General features: G+C 39.7%; 1 protein-coding gene across 1 annotated transcript in view; it reads left to right on the top strand.

The window, feature by feature from the left end:
- The window catches only part of KIF16B (kinesin family member 16B), a 275,124-nt gene that overhangs the window by 123,716 nt on the left and 135,313 nt on the right, over positions 1 to 16,095 (top strand). Inside the window, exons 13-15 of the mRNA XM_015560287.1 lie at positions 8,448 to 8,567; positions 9,456 to 9,507; positions 11,508 to 11,645. Coding sequence (XP_015415773.1) covers positions 8,448 to 8,567; positions 9,456 to 9,507; positions 11,508 to 11,645 — 310 coding nt within the window. The remainder of the gene's footprint in view (positions 1 to 8,447; positions 8,568 to 9,455; positions 9,508 to 11,507; positions 11,646 to 16,095) is intronic.

Raw genomic sequence — 16,095 nt, 5'->3', positions numbered from 1 at the left:
AATGGAGGTGATTCTTTCTTTGTGCAAAAGAATGTACAGGAAACAGTGCTTCACTTTTGGATGAATGCCAGCTTGTGAAATATTTTCAGGACTTCAAAGCTAATTGGTTTGTGTCAAAAATGACTATCATTTGTATATCACAAAAGAATGAAATCAGTTGATAATCCTTGCTTATCAAATTGGTAAGAAATAACAATACCCACTTGCTGAGCTGTATGCAAAGTATAACAAGGATTTTTTTTTTTCCTAGAAAATGTCTCCACTTAAGGTGAACCAGTCTAAAGTAATTATCACCTGGAGTCTATCTCCCTCTACAGTGTTTCTCAAGCTATTCCTTATTTTCTAATGCTACCTCAAATTTTTCTCTATTTCTATTCATCCTGCCAGATTCATCTTCTGAAGGACCAACCATTTCCTGTTTTCAGAAATCTCAATGGCTTTGTGGTTTCAGGATCAAATAATGACCCATCTGCTTGGGTTTTCAGATCATCTCCCCAGGTTTATTAGTCAAACGGGGTGTGTATATATCTATATCTAATCTATCTATATCTATATCTATATCTATATCTATATCTATATCTATATCTATATCTATATCTATCTATATCTATATCTATCTATCTATCTATCTATCTATAGATATATACTCATGTTTTCTCCTTCTGTATCTGTATTCAAGAAATCCCCTAAGAGTGTTTTCTTCTTTCCCTTTTGTAGCTTGCTGAAACCCTGTTCTTGACTTTGTTGTTAAATAGACAGTTGGAGATGACATCACAGATTTCAAAGAAATAAGGAGATGATAATAATAAGCAAAACAAACATCCCGTCCTGCCGCAGAAACACCACCATGAAATCACTAATAGGAAGCAGATGAAAAAGATCATCAGCTGGCCACTGAGGAAGAGAAGAGGGAAGGTTGTTAAGGGGTTTGCCTTGGTTTGTGCCTTAGAAGCTGAATGAGTGAAGATTCTAAAAACCCTCTTCAGTACCCTCAGATCAAATTGATTTGGAGGAACAAATTGATCTCCCCGTTCTTATTGAGGAATCATGGACATGGCATGATGTGAAAAGCAGAGCTGAGTCTGTAAGTGAAGGCCTGGTGAAACAAGGAGACACTCGAGAGCAGTCTCCTCTAGAGGGATGGGATCTCTTTTTCCAGCAGAAGGAAGGAGTCAATAGAGGATATTTAACCACCTTTGTTAATCAGGACAGAACCTAGGAACTCGGTCTTTATAGTGTATCAGCTGGGATCTGGTTTTCTACCGTTCCCTCTAACTAGAGAGAAGAGTGGACAGCATGCAGACCACTCAGGTTTTGAGCTGGAAAGATGATAGATACGGCAGGATAAGAGTCAAGGACTTGCTCATCCTGTGTCAGAGCATAGGGACTTTCTGGACAGAGATACCTAAGTCATACATAAGATAAAGAAAGAGAGTAGGGCAATTATATAAACTTAGCCTAGTGGTGGAGGGATGGACTGACAGGCAAACAGAATGCCAGAAAAGGAGTAAAGTATGCAGAAGACAAAAGATCCAGATCCTGATGAAAACATACCTCAAAGCATAGAAGGGAATTTCTTTCAATTGCTTCATTCTGTGGAACAAGTTAATGAGAAACAGGAATGCAATAAACAAAGCAAGACGATAAAAAGCAGAATGAGATGAAGAAAGAGAGAGAGAAAGAGAGAGAGAGTTTGAGATTGCAGACCTAAAGATAGACTTTGAGGTCTAAAACAACATCCATTGCAGGACTAATGAATAAAATTAGAACTATCAAGGAAAACAGTAAATGCCATTGAAATCAAATTACTGAAAGTTAATGTCTGGATAATCTCATTGCACACAAATGAAAGGATCAAGATGTTAAAGCAATCAGAAGCTAAAAGATAAAGAAGCAAAGACAATGTGTATAAGGATAATTGGTGACCCCAAAGTAGATAGTCAACAAATGAAACAGAAATTGAAATATAAAAAACAGGAATTTTCATGAAATGAAAAATAAACAAAAGAACCGAGTCTGCAGATTGGAAGAATGAATTGTGTTCCAGGAAAATTTAGAGTACAGAAGGTTCAATACTGATATCTATCCTAACTAAACAATTGGGTTTCAAGTGTAAAGGCACCATTTTCCAAAGATCCAGGCAGAAAACCAAAGGATCTGCCATGGACTGAGAGTTGGACTAGCTTCATATTTCCTTAGAGCAGCATGCACTTTCTGCAGACAATAGAGCCCTGCCTCAGTGTTCCCCGAGAAAGGAAGTGTGACCGGGCATGTGGCCCAGGGATGCAGCTCCCTGGCATTCAGGTGTAAGGGCCGGAGGCACATGGTCTCAGACATGTCCAGACCCCAGTAGTGCTGCTCAGAACTGAAACAGGGATGAAAAATACATGTGTGCAGTGTTGTCAGCCTCTAGTGTGTTTCATCATGTCTTACTTAGAAGGATATTTTAGGACATATCTCTTGTAGTGAAGAAACACTTGGTTGAAATTCAAGTGTTTCTTCGCTACATATAATTATCCTTCACTACATATAATTTTTCTTCACTACATATAATTTTTCTAATATGAAATTCAGATAAAATCACATGCATTAAAAAATTAAAAAGCAGCTTTGCTAGAGGACGATTTTCCTTGTTACAAAAGTCTTCCTGCCTGCCCGACTTCCTCCTCCCTCCTCACACCCACCCTGGTCATGTGCTCCAAGCCCCGAATATGCCGAGGGCTGTAGTCTCATTTGCAGAAATGAAGTGCACTTTATCCTGGGAGGCATTTGTACAAAAGTCCACTATTTGTGAAACACATAGTTCTCCATATATTATTCCATAAAGAGATTCTGATATTTAATTCTTGGCTATCCCCTCAATCCCCACCCTCAAATGCACTTAAAATCACTTACTCCCTACAGTGCCAAATAATCAGCAATTATTGAGTGCCTGCTGTGAACCTGGCGCAGCTGTATTCACCTAACATAGTGTGAAGAAACATAGTTTCTGGAGCTCTTACTCTAGTGCAATGGTTCTCAACCTTGGCTGCACATTAGAATCACCTGGGAATCTTTTTAAAATCCTGATTTCTGGGCCTCATCCTCTGGAAATTCTGTTTCTTTGTTATGGGGTTGGGGCCACAACATGAGTAACAAAGAAACAGAATTTACAGAGGGTGAGGCTTAGAAATCGGGATTTTATAAAGATCCCCAGGTGATTCTAATGTGCAACCAAGGTTGAGAACCACTGCTCTAGTGGCACAGACACATTGGCAAAGTTTTCCCAGTATTTCCCAAGCAAGATCTAGCTCTCAGGTAAGCTTCTCCAAGAGGGAAAACTAGTTTTTTGTTGATAAGTTTTTGTATTGGTTTTCACTTTTTTTTTTTTTTTTTCAGGAAAGCTGTTGAGTTTTGTCAGACACAGGGCTAGTTACAAAGTATGTGGTTGTGACTAAGCGGTTGAATCCCTGCTGGATCTTATTAGCAATGAATATAACGGTTTCCTGGGATGTTCATAGTGAGCTCAGCCCAGGTGTGGCTGGCCTTCTTCCCTCCCAGCTGGGCAGCCCTGCCTGCAGCTCACCTGAATCGCTGGAATGTGCCAGAAGTGATGCTCCCAGCCCTGGACACATGTTTTAAATCCAGCGGTTGAAGGAAAGCACACTGAACATATTGTTTGCAAATATAATGAACATAATGTTTAAAATAAGCTGATTCTATGTTCTTAGTCAGGCCATAGTTTCCTTTTAATGCAAATATGGGTTGCCAAAAGATTTGTTTCAATACAAAATATGTGCAGCTATACATATTTTATCACTTTCATTATTTGGGACCCAGTGTGCTTGGAGTTGGGGGAGGGATCACCAGCCCTACTATTTAAATATCCCATCTTATCAAAGAGGTGTTTCATAAATTATGTACACAGTAGATGCCACTCAATAAATATTTTATATGTGATAGATACTTTTGTCTGAAATCACTTTTTCACTTGAGCAATGATTTAAACCCTCATTTTTAGCTTTATGAGGTGACATTTTTATAATATCATGTAGTGAATGCAGCTTGAATGCCATAGAGCTTTAGGGCAGCATTAATCATAAATTCATCTGCCCCTCCCACACCCCCCCCCCGCCAATTCTGGGAAACTTTCTCTTAATTCAGGTTTTATCCATTCCGTATATGGATGTGTGTGTGGGTGCATGCTGGTACGTGTTTGTGTGTGAGTGTGTTGGGAATTGATGGGAACAGGTAATGCTTTTGACCTAATGGCTCCGAAGTTATGATTTTCAAAGTCTCTGAGACTTATTTCAGGGAAGGAAACAGATTGTTTTTCAGTGGTTAAAAAAAAAGAATATTAAATTAAACTGGGATGTAGTCCAAAACAATTTCTCTAGCATGAGTGGGAGCTATTAGAGTTTTAAATATTGCCTTTTTTGGGGGGGCGGGGGTATTGTACACTTTTATGCAGAAAGTACATATGTCTCTGGATTTATGAGAACAGTCACTCTTCTTTTCTCCTGGATGTAGAGGCCTGGAACAGTTCATTACCAGGGGGCTCCCTACCCTGCATGCAATACTGTCACAGTTCTGAGCTAGCAGACCTTCCAATGAGGACTTTGTTTTATGAAATGGAGCCATCTGATTAAATTCTCCATTGTGATATATACTTTTTTAAAAAAAATTACATACTTTTAAATTTCTACTTGAATTGCATGGGAAGAAGGGAAAGCATGAATTCTGCAATATCCCAGAGCTAGGAGCAGGGGTTGCTTTATTTAGAGAGCTCATTTCAGCTAAGATTTGCAAGGTCCTTGGTGCAAATCAAGATGACTACAGCTCCGACCTCGAAGCCTGAGGTCTGAGCCCGGGATGTGAGCCTAGCTGATAGGAGTAATTGAAGAACAGTGGCACGCTTCATTTCCTTTTCTTGAATCTAAGTTATGCATTGGCCATTTTCTCTGCATCTCCATAATGGTGGTTAAATTAAATTGCATTCTTTCAAGTGGTACTTTCTATGTGTTTGTTTGTTTTCTTAACCATCTTTTTTGCCACTTCATTCCGTTGCCCTCTTGCATGCATCCAGCTCTGCGTGTGCACCTTTGAGACTCAAATGCCTGCAGATCGGGGAGGCCTGAAGGACTTCTCTGTTTCCACCACCCTTCCCCAGAACCTTTTAGGAGCTGCCTTGTCTGCAAAGTTGTGAAGTCTGATTCCTTCGCCTAGAGAATGGCAGATTTTTTACATCGCTTTAATATTTAAATGACATAAAATAGCCATTCCAGGAACGTAGGGCGTGCCGATTATGTTTTAGGCATTGCTGGGTGTTGGCGTTCCAGAGCTGCACCTTGGTTATGCTGTCTTATTGTTGAGGTGGGGGTGGGGAAGAGATTCACAAGGAGGGTCTCTGATCGGGAGCCTCAGTCTGTAGCATGGAACTTGCTCCCCTGTTGCTCCCTGTGCACCTACAGTCAGAGCACAGTGTCATGATCTTAGATGTGACTCCTCCTGAACTCAGCACAGCCCAGCCCAGCCTCCAGGCTGGAATTTTCACCTTCAATCTTCTGGACTTTGTCTGCTTTTCCTTAAACTTGCCAGAAGCCTGATTTTAGAGGTTTTGGGTTTTTTTGTTTGTTGGTTGGTTTGTTTGATCTTGGGTCAGATGTTAAGACACAGGCCTGCCAGTCTCCTCCCTGAGGGGCTGCCATTGACCCTCCTTCCTGCATTTCTCTGAACTCACTCTAGTTTGAATGGGAGCTATTAGAGTTTAAATATTAATTCATTTGACAAATATTGATTGAGGAGCTACTATGTGCCAGACATGAAATTAGGGACTGGTTTATAGTATTTATATAATACACTTGTATATAACATTATATAGTGATAACTGCTAAGGAGAGAAACAGTTCAGAATAAGGGAGGTTGATGATTACTCTCTTGTATGGGGCAATGGGGGAAGGTGGCTTTTGAGCAGAGACCTGAGGAAGTGAGGGCCTATATATGGATATAGGGATTTCTTCTTAACTAGGGCTGGCGTTTTCCCCTAGACATTTGCTAGTGTCTGGAGATATTTTTGGTTTCACAACCTTGGGGGAGAGAGTGTGTGTTACTGATATCTAGTGGGTAGAGGCTAGGGATGTTGCTAAACATTCTACAGTACACAAAATATCTCTCTATAATGAAAAATCATCTGGTCCACAGTGTCAATCGTGCTAAGGTAGAAAATCCCTGCTGTAGGAAAAGAGAAGGCTAGATGACGTGAGATGATGTGAGAAGACAACAGTGACTACAAAAGCAGAAGGAAAAAAGGAAAAGCAGTGGCCATGCCCTGAAGTGGGGTAAGGCTGGCAAGTTTGAGGACAGCAAGGAGCTGAGGGTAACTAGAGAGGCATGAGCAAGGGGGAGAGTGGCAGGAGATGAGAGCAGGAGGTTAGCAAGGCATGTGATCATATAGTATTTTGTAGAAGGATACAAAGACTTGGGTTGTTATCTCAGTGAAATGGGAGGCTACATAAAGGATCTTAGCAGAGGAGTGGCCTGCCCTAATATCCCTAATATCCCTCTGGCTGTCAAGTAGAGTATGAAACATGGCTGGGGCTTGAGTGGTATTATCCTTGATCATTGCAATGATACAGGTAAAAGATGCTATGGTTGGGGCCAGGGAAGAGAGTGGTACAGGTGTCTTGATGCTATCGGATTATGACTGAAATGTGGATTCTGTTGCCTGCCATAAGGAAAACCAAGGGAGAGAGACTGGTGCTGGTAAAAGGAAAGAGGTTTATTCTTTCCTTTTAGTGCCAGCATCTCAAAAAGATGAGGGACTTTTCCCAGTCCTCAAAAACCAGTCTTAAAATCTCAGTGCAGATGGAGGTTTTTTATAAAAAGCAGAACCAAAAGATCAGGGGGAGGAGCTGTAGACATGCAGGCAGTGTCCTTGCTGGTCCCAGTATGATTCTCACGGTCAGTGTCCTTGAGTTGGTCATGTGTTTTTGTTTTTTTTTAATCAATGAATTCCTGTGTCTGGGCAGTCAGCATTAGTCTGGGCAGGGCCTGGAAGATCAGGCTGCTCCTTAGGTTCACACAGGAAATGAAACTGCTGGATTGTGAAGTATACTAAAATAAACGTTTAACATGTAAGCTCTAGTTTTGAGAGAAAAATCAGGTAAGAGTAACAAACTTGGTTTAGCATTTACTAAGATTAATATGGGTAGCTTTATATAAGTAGAGCATATCCATTCCATGTTACATTATTGGGGGCATATTTTGATGGCAGAGTCAATACCAAGTATGTAGTGTTAAGAGAAAGAAAGGAACAAACTAGAGCCATGATTTTGGGCCCAAGTAACTGTAAGGAAGGTTGGCATTCTCTGAGAAGGGATAATGTGCAGGTTTGGGAGGCAGGAGGAAACAGGGTAGGTTTTTCTTTATTTATTTATAAAATCTTTATTGTTGAAAGTATTACATATGTTCCCCCCGCCCCTTTTTCCCCTGACGCCACCAAGAAGAGTGGGTTTTTCAATGCATTAAGTCTGAGTTGCCTATTTGGTATCCTCACAGGTATATTGAGGTAGGCAGGTCTGTTGCATGAGAGGTCTGCCAAGAGATTTAGATGTGAGAGTCATTAGCATGTAGATTGCAGGTAAAGTGAAGAGACAAGAAAAGATCATCAAGGGATGACCATAGATATTACACTTCCAAGGATGAAAGACTCCATGGAGTGGGTTCAGTGGAGAGCAGGAGGGGAGGAATTGAAGAACCACAGTGTAGGGATCTCTTAGTAGGTGATTTTTTCTAAAGGGCAAGAGAGAAATTGGTGATAGCTGGACAGAGATACAGGGCCAAGGGAAGTGATGGGGGTGGTAGTGATTGGTGGAATAGCCATAGCAGCTTTGTGAGTACGTGGGAATGATCCATAGATAGGAGAAGATGATGCAGAAGACAGAGGTGTGTGTGGTGCCAGGGCAACTAATGTGCAGGAAAGGCCTCATCTTAGGAACATACACAGGTTATCCATAGTAACTGGAGAGAAGAGCCAGCAAGTTAGGAGACATCTAGATATTAGAGAAAATAAAGGTTTTAAAGAGGGAGAAAGATTCCTTTGTAGTCAGATATTTATAGAACCTTTCCTAAAGAAGGCAAGATTTCAAAGAAGTTATATAAATTAGGCAATAAGTTTAATTCACTTTAATTGAGCTTTTATGTTTCAAGTTTACTTTGCTTATCATATGCCAAGAATGCAACATGATGTTTAAGGTCCATTTTTTCTTACAGTGTTTTTGATGAGAAATAAAAAAGTTTAACACTCTAGAGCAGTGGTTGCCAACCAGTGGTCCACAGACCACAGGTGGTCCCAGCGGTCCGAAAGGTTGGTGACCGCTGCTCTAGAGAATACCTAAGAAAAAAACACCAAAAACCTAAAAAAGATGTTCTCTTTCCTCAACAATGTTTTATTTCACTTCTGATTTCAGGAACAAACTCTAGCCCTTAGGAAAGAAGGGATTGGAGTTGTTTTGGATTCCGAGCTGCCCCATTTGATTGGCATTGATGACGACCTTCTGAGTACTGGAATTATCTTATATCACTTGAAGGTAAGACTGCCTGAGTGGAACATTCTAATCTCGTTTTCCTTTACACACTAGCAAGGTTTGTTATAATACTCTGTGTCCCTGAACACAGCTATTACATTAAAGAATATGCAATAAATCCTTGAGTCCTTTTGGGGATTTCCCACAGTTCACTGGGGTTCTGTGGTATTAGAAGTTCCCATTTTTATGGAGTTCTAAAGCTAAATGTGTAGAATTAGCAAAGGCGGGTAAGGAACAAAAAGTCAGAGAGACTAGGGAAGAAAAGTCACAAGTACTTGGAACCGGGAATGGCTATATGTTTTCTGGGCCATCATTTTAATTTTAAAGGTGTGTCTCCTGACCACATTATTGGACCTGGTCCTGAACAGGCTATTCATGTCAAGAGAGCAGAATTTCCACATCCGCGTCAGTGGTTGCCTCTGTACCCTTGACTTTACTAACCTCTCTCTGATCCATGGCTTAAAATGAAAACGGTATTGCACTGTGCTTTGTGGGCTCCCATAAACTTTTAGACATAAAGAAACCCTCTTCACTGGAGGAGAAACTCTCCATCCAGCAAGGATTAGGAACATCACTGAGATGATTGTCATGGGCAGATTATGATACAGGCCAAGGTAGGAGCCTACCCATTGTTGGACAGTAAGCCCCAGGAGTTCTATTGTCATCTTCCCGACAACCTTCAGTGTTGTCTCAGAGCCTCCGTGAACTCTCATAGCACTGAGGCTGTGGCTTTCCTGGGACATTGCCATGGCCTTCCCTAGGACATTGCAATGGCTGTCGTGGCCTTCTCCGGGACATTGCTTATCAGGTCATTAGGGCTTAAATGAAAAATGAAGAAACAGACGCTTCTTATGTCCTTACTAATAAATTTTACTTGTGTATTCTTCCCAGGAAGGTCAGACGTATGTTGGTAGAGAAGATGCTTCAACAGAACAAGATATTGGTAAGAATCTTCATCATTTTTTTTTTTTTTTACCAGTGAGTTGTTTTTTTTTTAATCCTCAGCCAAGGATTTAAAAAAAATAGATTTGAAACATCAGTGTGAGCAAGAAACATCAATTGGTTGCCTTCTGAATATACCCTGACCAGGGATTGAACTTTTGGTGCATGGGATGAAGCTCCAATCAATTGAGCCACCCAGCCAGGGTACTAATGATTTAAAAAATCATTTAATGGAGAACTTCCTTTTGAATGACAGACATGAAGTAATTATAAGAGGGAATCTTTTAAAAATACAGTATAGATCAGCATGTGTATTTCTATAATGTGAAATTCAAATTAATAAAACAGAAGAATTCATTTAGTGAATAAAATGAAACTGAATTCTTCCCCCTCATCCTCCATGTATTCTATACTTTGTCATAGCTTTCAAGAGTATAGTTATTTAAATCACTCTTACCCTTGTCACAGTGGGACACTGATTGATGGAAATATGTCAACAGGCACAGGTAAAGGATATAAAGCCCCTTCCTGGGAAGGATATAAACAAGTACCTGCACAAAGATGATAATGGGAAATAGAATACACACACATGCAGCACACGCACACATGGAGGCATGGCTCCCTGGGTTTCCTAGCAATGCTGCCTGAGCAGGGTGAGGACATGCCAGGCTTTACAAGCATAACTTCAGGAAATCATGGCAGTGATGGTGGTGTGTATATGTGTGGGTGGCCAGGTGGGGTCGGCAGGGAAGGATTGTATCTTCGCAGCTGTTTTTAGAATTGCTGGCAATGAACTTGCTTTTCCACCAGTGTAAGCTGTTAATCAAGCCAACCCTAGAAAGTCCTACGTGTATTTACTGTTTGCTGTGAAACTGAGAGAGCTGAAAACCAATTCCCAGAAGTCCTTAGGATCAACACTTTTTGAGTAGAACTAGGCACAAGGTCTCTTCTTCCAATCGTTAAACGATGTGTTGACCTTTGAGGTTGCTTTACATGAAGGTGAGTGGTAAAAACATGTGTTTTCTGTGAGCAGAGAAGTGCAGTTCTGTGGAGAACAATGGGAGATACTTCGTCTGTCCTGAGCGACTGGTGAAGATCTGTGACTAAAATCATGTAGGGTTATTTGACAGGTGTTCACATCCATGCCTGGCCATTCATTAAACAAGAATAACTCAGGATGGCCATGTGTGATTCGGAAAACCTTAGCTGCCACATGCTCTGCGATGAGAGGTCTGTGAGGTCAAGTTCTCTCAGGGTTGTCACTGGCTGTGGCAGTGTGCATCCCAGGACAGCTCCATTTCATGCCAACTTCACCTTTGATTTCTGCTCCTGGGACATAAGGTCTGTGATGTGGAGGTCACAATAAGTTCTTGAGCTTTGGAGCCCCTGTGTTCCCTCCATTTTACTGTGAACTTTGGTTGACCTACAAAAGAAGTTTATTCGGCATCAAACAGAGTGGCTCAGAGGTGTTCCGTTAAGACAAGTTACTCAGTTATCTTTTTTTCTGAAGATGAAGTAAATAAACATCCCAGAATGTATTTCTTTATACAGGTGATATTCAGACCCTTTAAGGCAGCGGTTCTCAACCTGTGTGTCGCGACCCCTTTGGGGGTTGAACGACCCTTTCACAGGGGTCACCTAAGACCATCGGAAAACACATATATAATTACATATTGTTTTTGTGATTAATCACTATGCTTTAACTGTGTTCAATTTGTAACAATGAAATTAGTGGTCACCACAATGTGAGGAACTGTATTAAAGAGTCGCGGCATTAGGAAGGTTGAGAACCACTGCTTTAAGGTAACATTCACAGGATACGTTCAGTTCTATCAATTCATGCCATGAACTGAAATTCAGCTTCCTCACTAAATATAAATGTTCATTTCACAGGATTTACATGGAAAAGAAAGCACTTTTTTCAATATGGAAAAATTAATAAAGGTTGGGAATCATTGTTCTAGATACCAAAGAAAACATTTCTCTGTTTTTCCAACTTAGTTCTTCACGGTCTGGACTTGGAGAGTGAGCACTGTATCTTTGAAAATGCCGGGGGGACGGTGACTCTGATACCCCTAAGTGGGTCTCAGTGCTCTGTGAATGGTGTGCAGATCGTGGAGGCCACACACCTAAATCAAGGTATTTGGGCCTGGGTTTTCAGAGTTTTTTGTATATATTTTTGCTAGAAAACAATGGGGGAACATGTGCATCTTAGAATTATTTACTGATAAGAAGAGTATAAAGAGTGAAGACTGCTTCATTACGCTGTTTTTCTCTCATTTTGTCAAAGGACTTATTTATAGTACTATTGTCTTATTGAATTAAACAGGACCATGTATGTAGTTGTCTTAGAAGTTACTGCTGTAGTGGAAATATGACTTTAACAGGTTGGTTTAAGTTAAAAATTACCTTAACACAATGGCTTCTTTTAATAATTTTATTACCTTATTTATATTTTTAAATGAAAAATTATAATTATAACATAAAGGATCTGGTGTCATATCTTTTCCCCCCTTGGAAATAATTTCAGGTATTATAGAAAAGTTTTGAGAATAGTACAAAGAACTTTTTATTTTAGAAGCACTTGAAAATAAATTGCTAATAAGCTGCCCCATTACCCCTGAACATCAGTGCATATCTCCTTTAAGCAATGACATCTTATATGTAACTACAGTCCAGCCGTTCACAGGAAACTGACACAGATATTTCTGCCATCTGGTTCTCAGCCCTCCTCTGCCATCTGTCCCCCCAATGTCCATTATGGGTCCACTATTCAGTCCCGCATCCGGTTACATTTGGCTGCCATGTCTTTCCAGTCTCTGTTCTGGTAGATACCCTTTGTCTTTTCTTGACTTTTATGACTTCGACTATTTTAAAAACTGCACATCAGATATGTTATAGAATGTTCCACCACATAAATGTAATATTTATCTGATGCTTCCTCATTACTAATATCATGCATTTTGACAGGAATATCAGAGAAATGATGCTGTATTTTTCTTGCGTCCCATTTTCTTGCATCCCAATGTCTGTTGCCATTCCTGTTAGCATTTGATTAAAGTGGAGCTTGCTAGGCTTCTTCACTGTGAAGTTACTCCTTCTTTTTTTTGCATTTTTGATACAAAACTGAAAACAACAAATGAAACAAAGAAAGAGAAACTCATAGGCACAGACAACAGTATGTTGTCTTCCAGCAGGAAAGGGGGGTGGGGGGAGGTAGTAAAAAGGGTCAAATATATGATGATGGAAAGAAATTTGACTTTGAGTAGTAAACATACAATGCAATATGTAGATGTTGTATTATAGAACTTTACACATTAAGTTACTCTTTTCTCTCTTTTTTATTAATAAGGATATTGGGAAGGTACTTTGAGATCATAAATGTTTCATTCTTGTACTTTCACCCTCTGGTTTTAGAATCCATTGAGTTTTCCTTTTTGTCTGACTTAATTTTGATTCTAATAGTGAATGGTGATTTTCCTCCTTCTACATTTATTCTCTTTTTAATGTAAAACAACATTTATTTTTATAAATTTTAAAAAAAGATATTTACAAAAAGTTGGCTTTATACTTTAAGAAAGAACTCTCTCTTTTTGCCATTTATTTATTTATTTATTTATTTGCCATTTATTTGCCATTTATTATTCATGTATTAATTTAAATCTACAGGGGCATATGGCTTGCTATTTTATTTGGTAGGTTTTGGTTTGTTTCTGTCATTATATATTTTAAAGCTCAAATTGTCCCAGTTTTGGCAAAAGGGAGTTCCTTTTAAGCTGGTTTCTCTGTCCTTTTGGCTTGTCCCATTGTGAACACTTCTCAGGTTCATCTTATATTTGCTTGGAATCAGCGAATTCTCCAAGGATCCTGGCTTCTTTTAGTGGAGAATGGTATTTAGAAACCAAGATCTGGGCACTAGGTGTGCTCACTGCTACTGAAGTGTCCTTGCTCCCAGGTCCTGTCAGTTAACAGAGTTAAGGAAAGTGTGTGTGTGTGTGTGTGTGTGTGTGTGTGAGTGTGTGAACATTTACAACTACATTTCTATTTATATTGGTATGTTGAAATACTTTCACTATATCAGTAACCAGTAAGTTACACCAACACCTCTAATTTCAACCCAATACCTTCGAGTTTATTCTAGTTTTCTCCTTTTTCTTATTTGTAGCTCCCTTTTCTCACAGTGACAAACCTGGCTCCCATTATGTAACCATTACCCTGTCTCTGCTTCCTCCTCTTCATGCATGTTCTCTCCTCTTCCTGCTAAGGCTTTGACACCCATGTTGGCATATTCACCCTTGTCTTAGTGCAGAAACCTTCCTTACCCCATGCCACATGCCTACCATTTTTATGCTGATGCCCACTTTACTCAACCCTGCCTAATGGCTTTTGGATTGACTTATATGAGAGGGAAAGACAGACATTGATATTATGTTAAGCCCTTTTTTGTATATTATATACTAGAGGCATGAAATTCATGCAAGAGTAGGCCTTTGCAGCCGCGGCAGCCAAGATGGCTGCCTTGATCCTCCCTCACAGTTGGGGGCAGCTGCCTAGATCCCTCCCTCACAGCCATGGCGGCTGCCTCGATCCTGCGGCTGTAGCCCTGGCTATGTCCCGGAAGGATGTCAGGAAGGATGTCTGGTCTAATTAGTATATTACACTTTTATTATTATAGATAGTGTTTATAAATATAGTTTTTTATGGTTATATACCTGTTGTGACAAAAACTTTGGACAGATGGGGTCTGGAAAGCATGTAGTTTATTGGTGTTAGCAAAATCATAAATAGAAATCAGTTGCAAGGAGTTATCTCAGAAACGAAGGGCACATACCATGGACCAGGACAATCATGCTTTTATAAGAGGTACATAAAGTCCATCAAAGACATTCTAAAAGCAACTGATGGAGTATTCACCTATGTACCCATCTCCACATCTTCCACCCATCCACCCATCCATCGATCTCTTCATCTGTATTTTACTCTTAGTAGTTTTTAGTCTTAAAGTAAGTTGAGCTTGGGAAGCATCTTGAGTGCCCTGGTGCTGGCCAGGAAGGTCAGACATCACCATAGTAGGTGAACAACCCAAACCCAGGACACAGTGAGCAGCCAGTGATCATTATCAAAGCACTGTTTCCTACTTTTTTGCAACCAGTCCAAGGGCCCTGGCCATATGGGTTGGAGAGACTGGTTCTTGTATTAGTCATGGTGAGAGGCTGTTTCTGCTAGGAGCCCCTAGAGTTACCATACTTGGCTGGCAGACAAGCGGTCACCGTGTAGGGCTCTTTCGTAGCAGCCCTGCTTGGGAGCACACAGACCCTAGTGCAGAAGAAATGGGTAATCGGAGGGTACACAGCTGACAGGTGGCCCCACCAGTGAATTATGTAACTAGATTGAGATCCCAGCCAGACCACCTGTCTGTTGTCTGAGGACCTCAGGTGGAGGTTCTGTTTCCCTAGGCACTAAGGGAGATACAGGTGTCATGACGAGATATTGGAAATGTGTTTATTTGTCCAGTAGAGATCACTGTACTGGCTTCATGTTCCCCAGGTCAGAGGGAGGGGATGGTGCTATGATGGCTGTGTTTACTGTTACAGGGTTTTACAAGAGGTTGTGCTGGTTTTTAATATCATTGTTAACACATGAGCAGAACAGTTTCACTATTGCCTGCCAGAATTGTGGGAAATAAATCATATATTTTTTCCCTGATTAACTGAATGTGTGTTCCATGCAACCTTATAACTCCTTATAACCACTTTTTCATTTTCATTTAGCTATTTTCCCAATGATTTCTATTTAAATATAATTTTGTTATTCTTTAAATCTACTTTTTATTTGCTTTACTTGACTGTTTTCTTTGAGATTTCCTTGATAATTTAAAAGTCTGCTATGGAACTAGTAAACATTTTATTCTTTCTTCTGTTATTATCCATGATTTAAGTATGTTTTCCAGGATTTCATTTGGAAATGTTTCATTATTTAATGCATCTGGGGTGCACTGATATGTAAAGATCTAATTGAATTTTCCCAACATTGGTATACCATTTATTATAATCCTTCCCCACCCTACACCTGCCTCTCTTTTGAATAAACTTTGTTTACCAAAACTGAGAACACATACAGTATATATATTTATATATATTTATTGGCTTTCCACTTTGTTCTAGCTCTCTGTATTTCTAGTTTTGTATCACACAGTTTTAATGCTTATTGTGTTATAATATGTTTTAATTTCTATTCTCACCTGAGCAGCATCTCTGCTATTCATGCCTATCGATTTTTTCAAAGAAGCTTTAGAGTAATTTTATTCTCAAATGTCCTTTGAGAAATTAGTTTTGTTTTCATTGTAAAAAATGTACTTCCATCTAGGGACTTCTACTTATTCAATTAGATCTGGAAAACGTAATTAAATCATGGATACATAACAGATAAAAGAATAAAAGCTTTTAAATTTATATTTTTAATTTTTCATCTACTTCTTCCAATAAAACTGAAGACTATATATTATATATATATATGTGTGTGTGTGTGTGTGTGTGTGTGCTAGAGTAGAATGCAGATCCCTACTCCTTTCCCCCTTTCTTTCCTAACT

Source organism: Myotis davidii, unplaced genomic scaffold (genome assembly GCF_000327345.1).
Source record: "Myotis davidii unplaced genomic scaffold, ASM32734v1 scaffold32, whole genome shotgun sequence".
Classification (NCBI taxonomy): domain Eukaryota; kingdom Metazoa; phylum Chordata; class Mammalia; order Chiroptera; family Vespertilionidae; genus Myotis; species Myotis davidii.
Note: the sequence above shows the minus strand (reverse complement) of the source record. Positions and strands in the feature narration are given on the sequence as shown.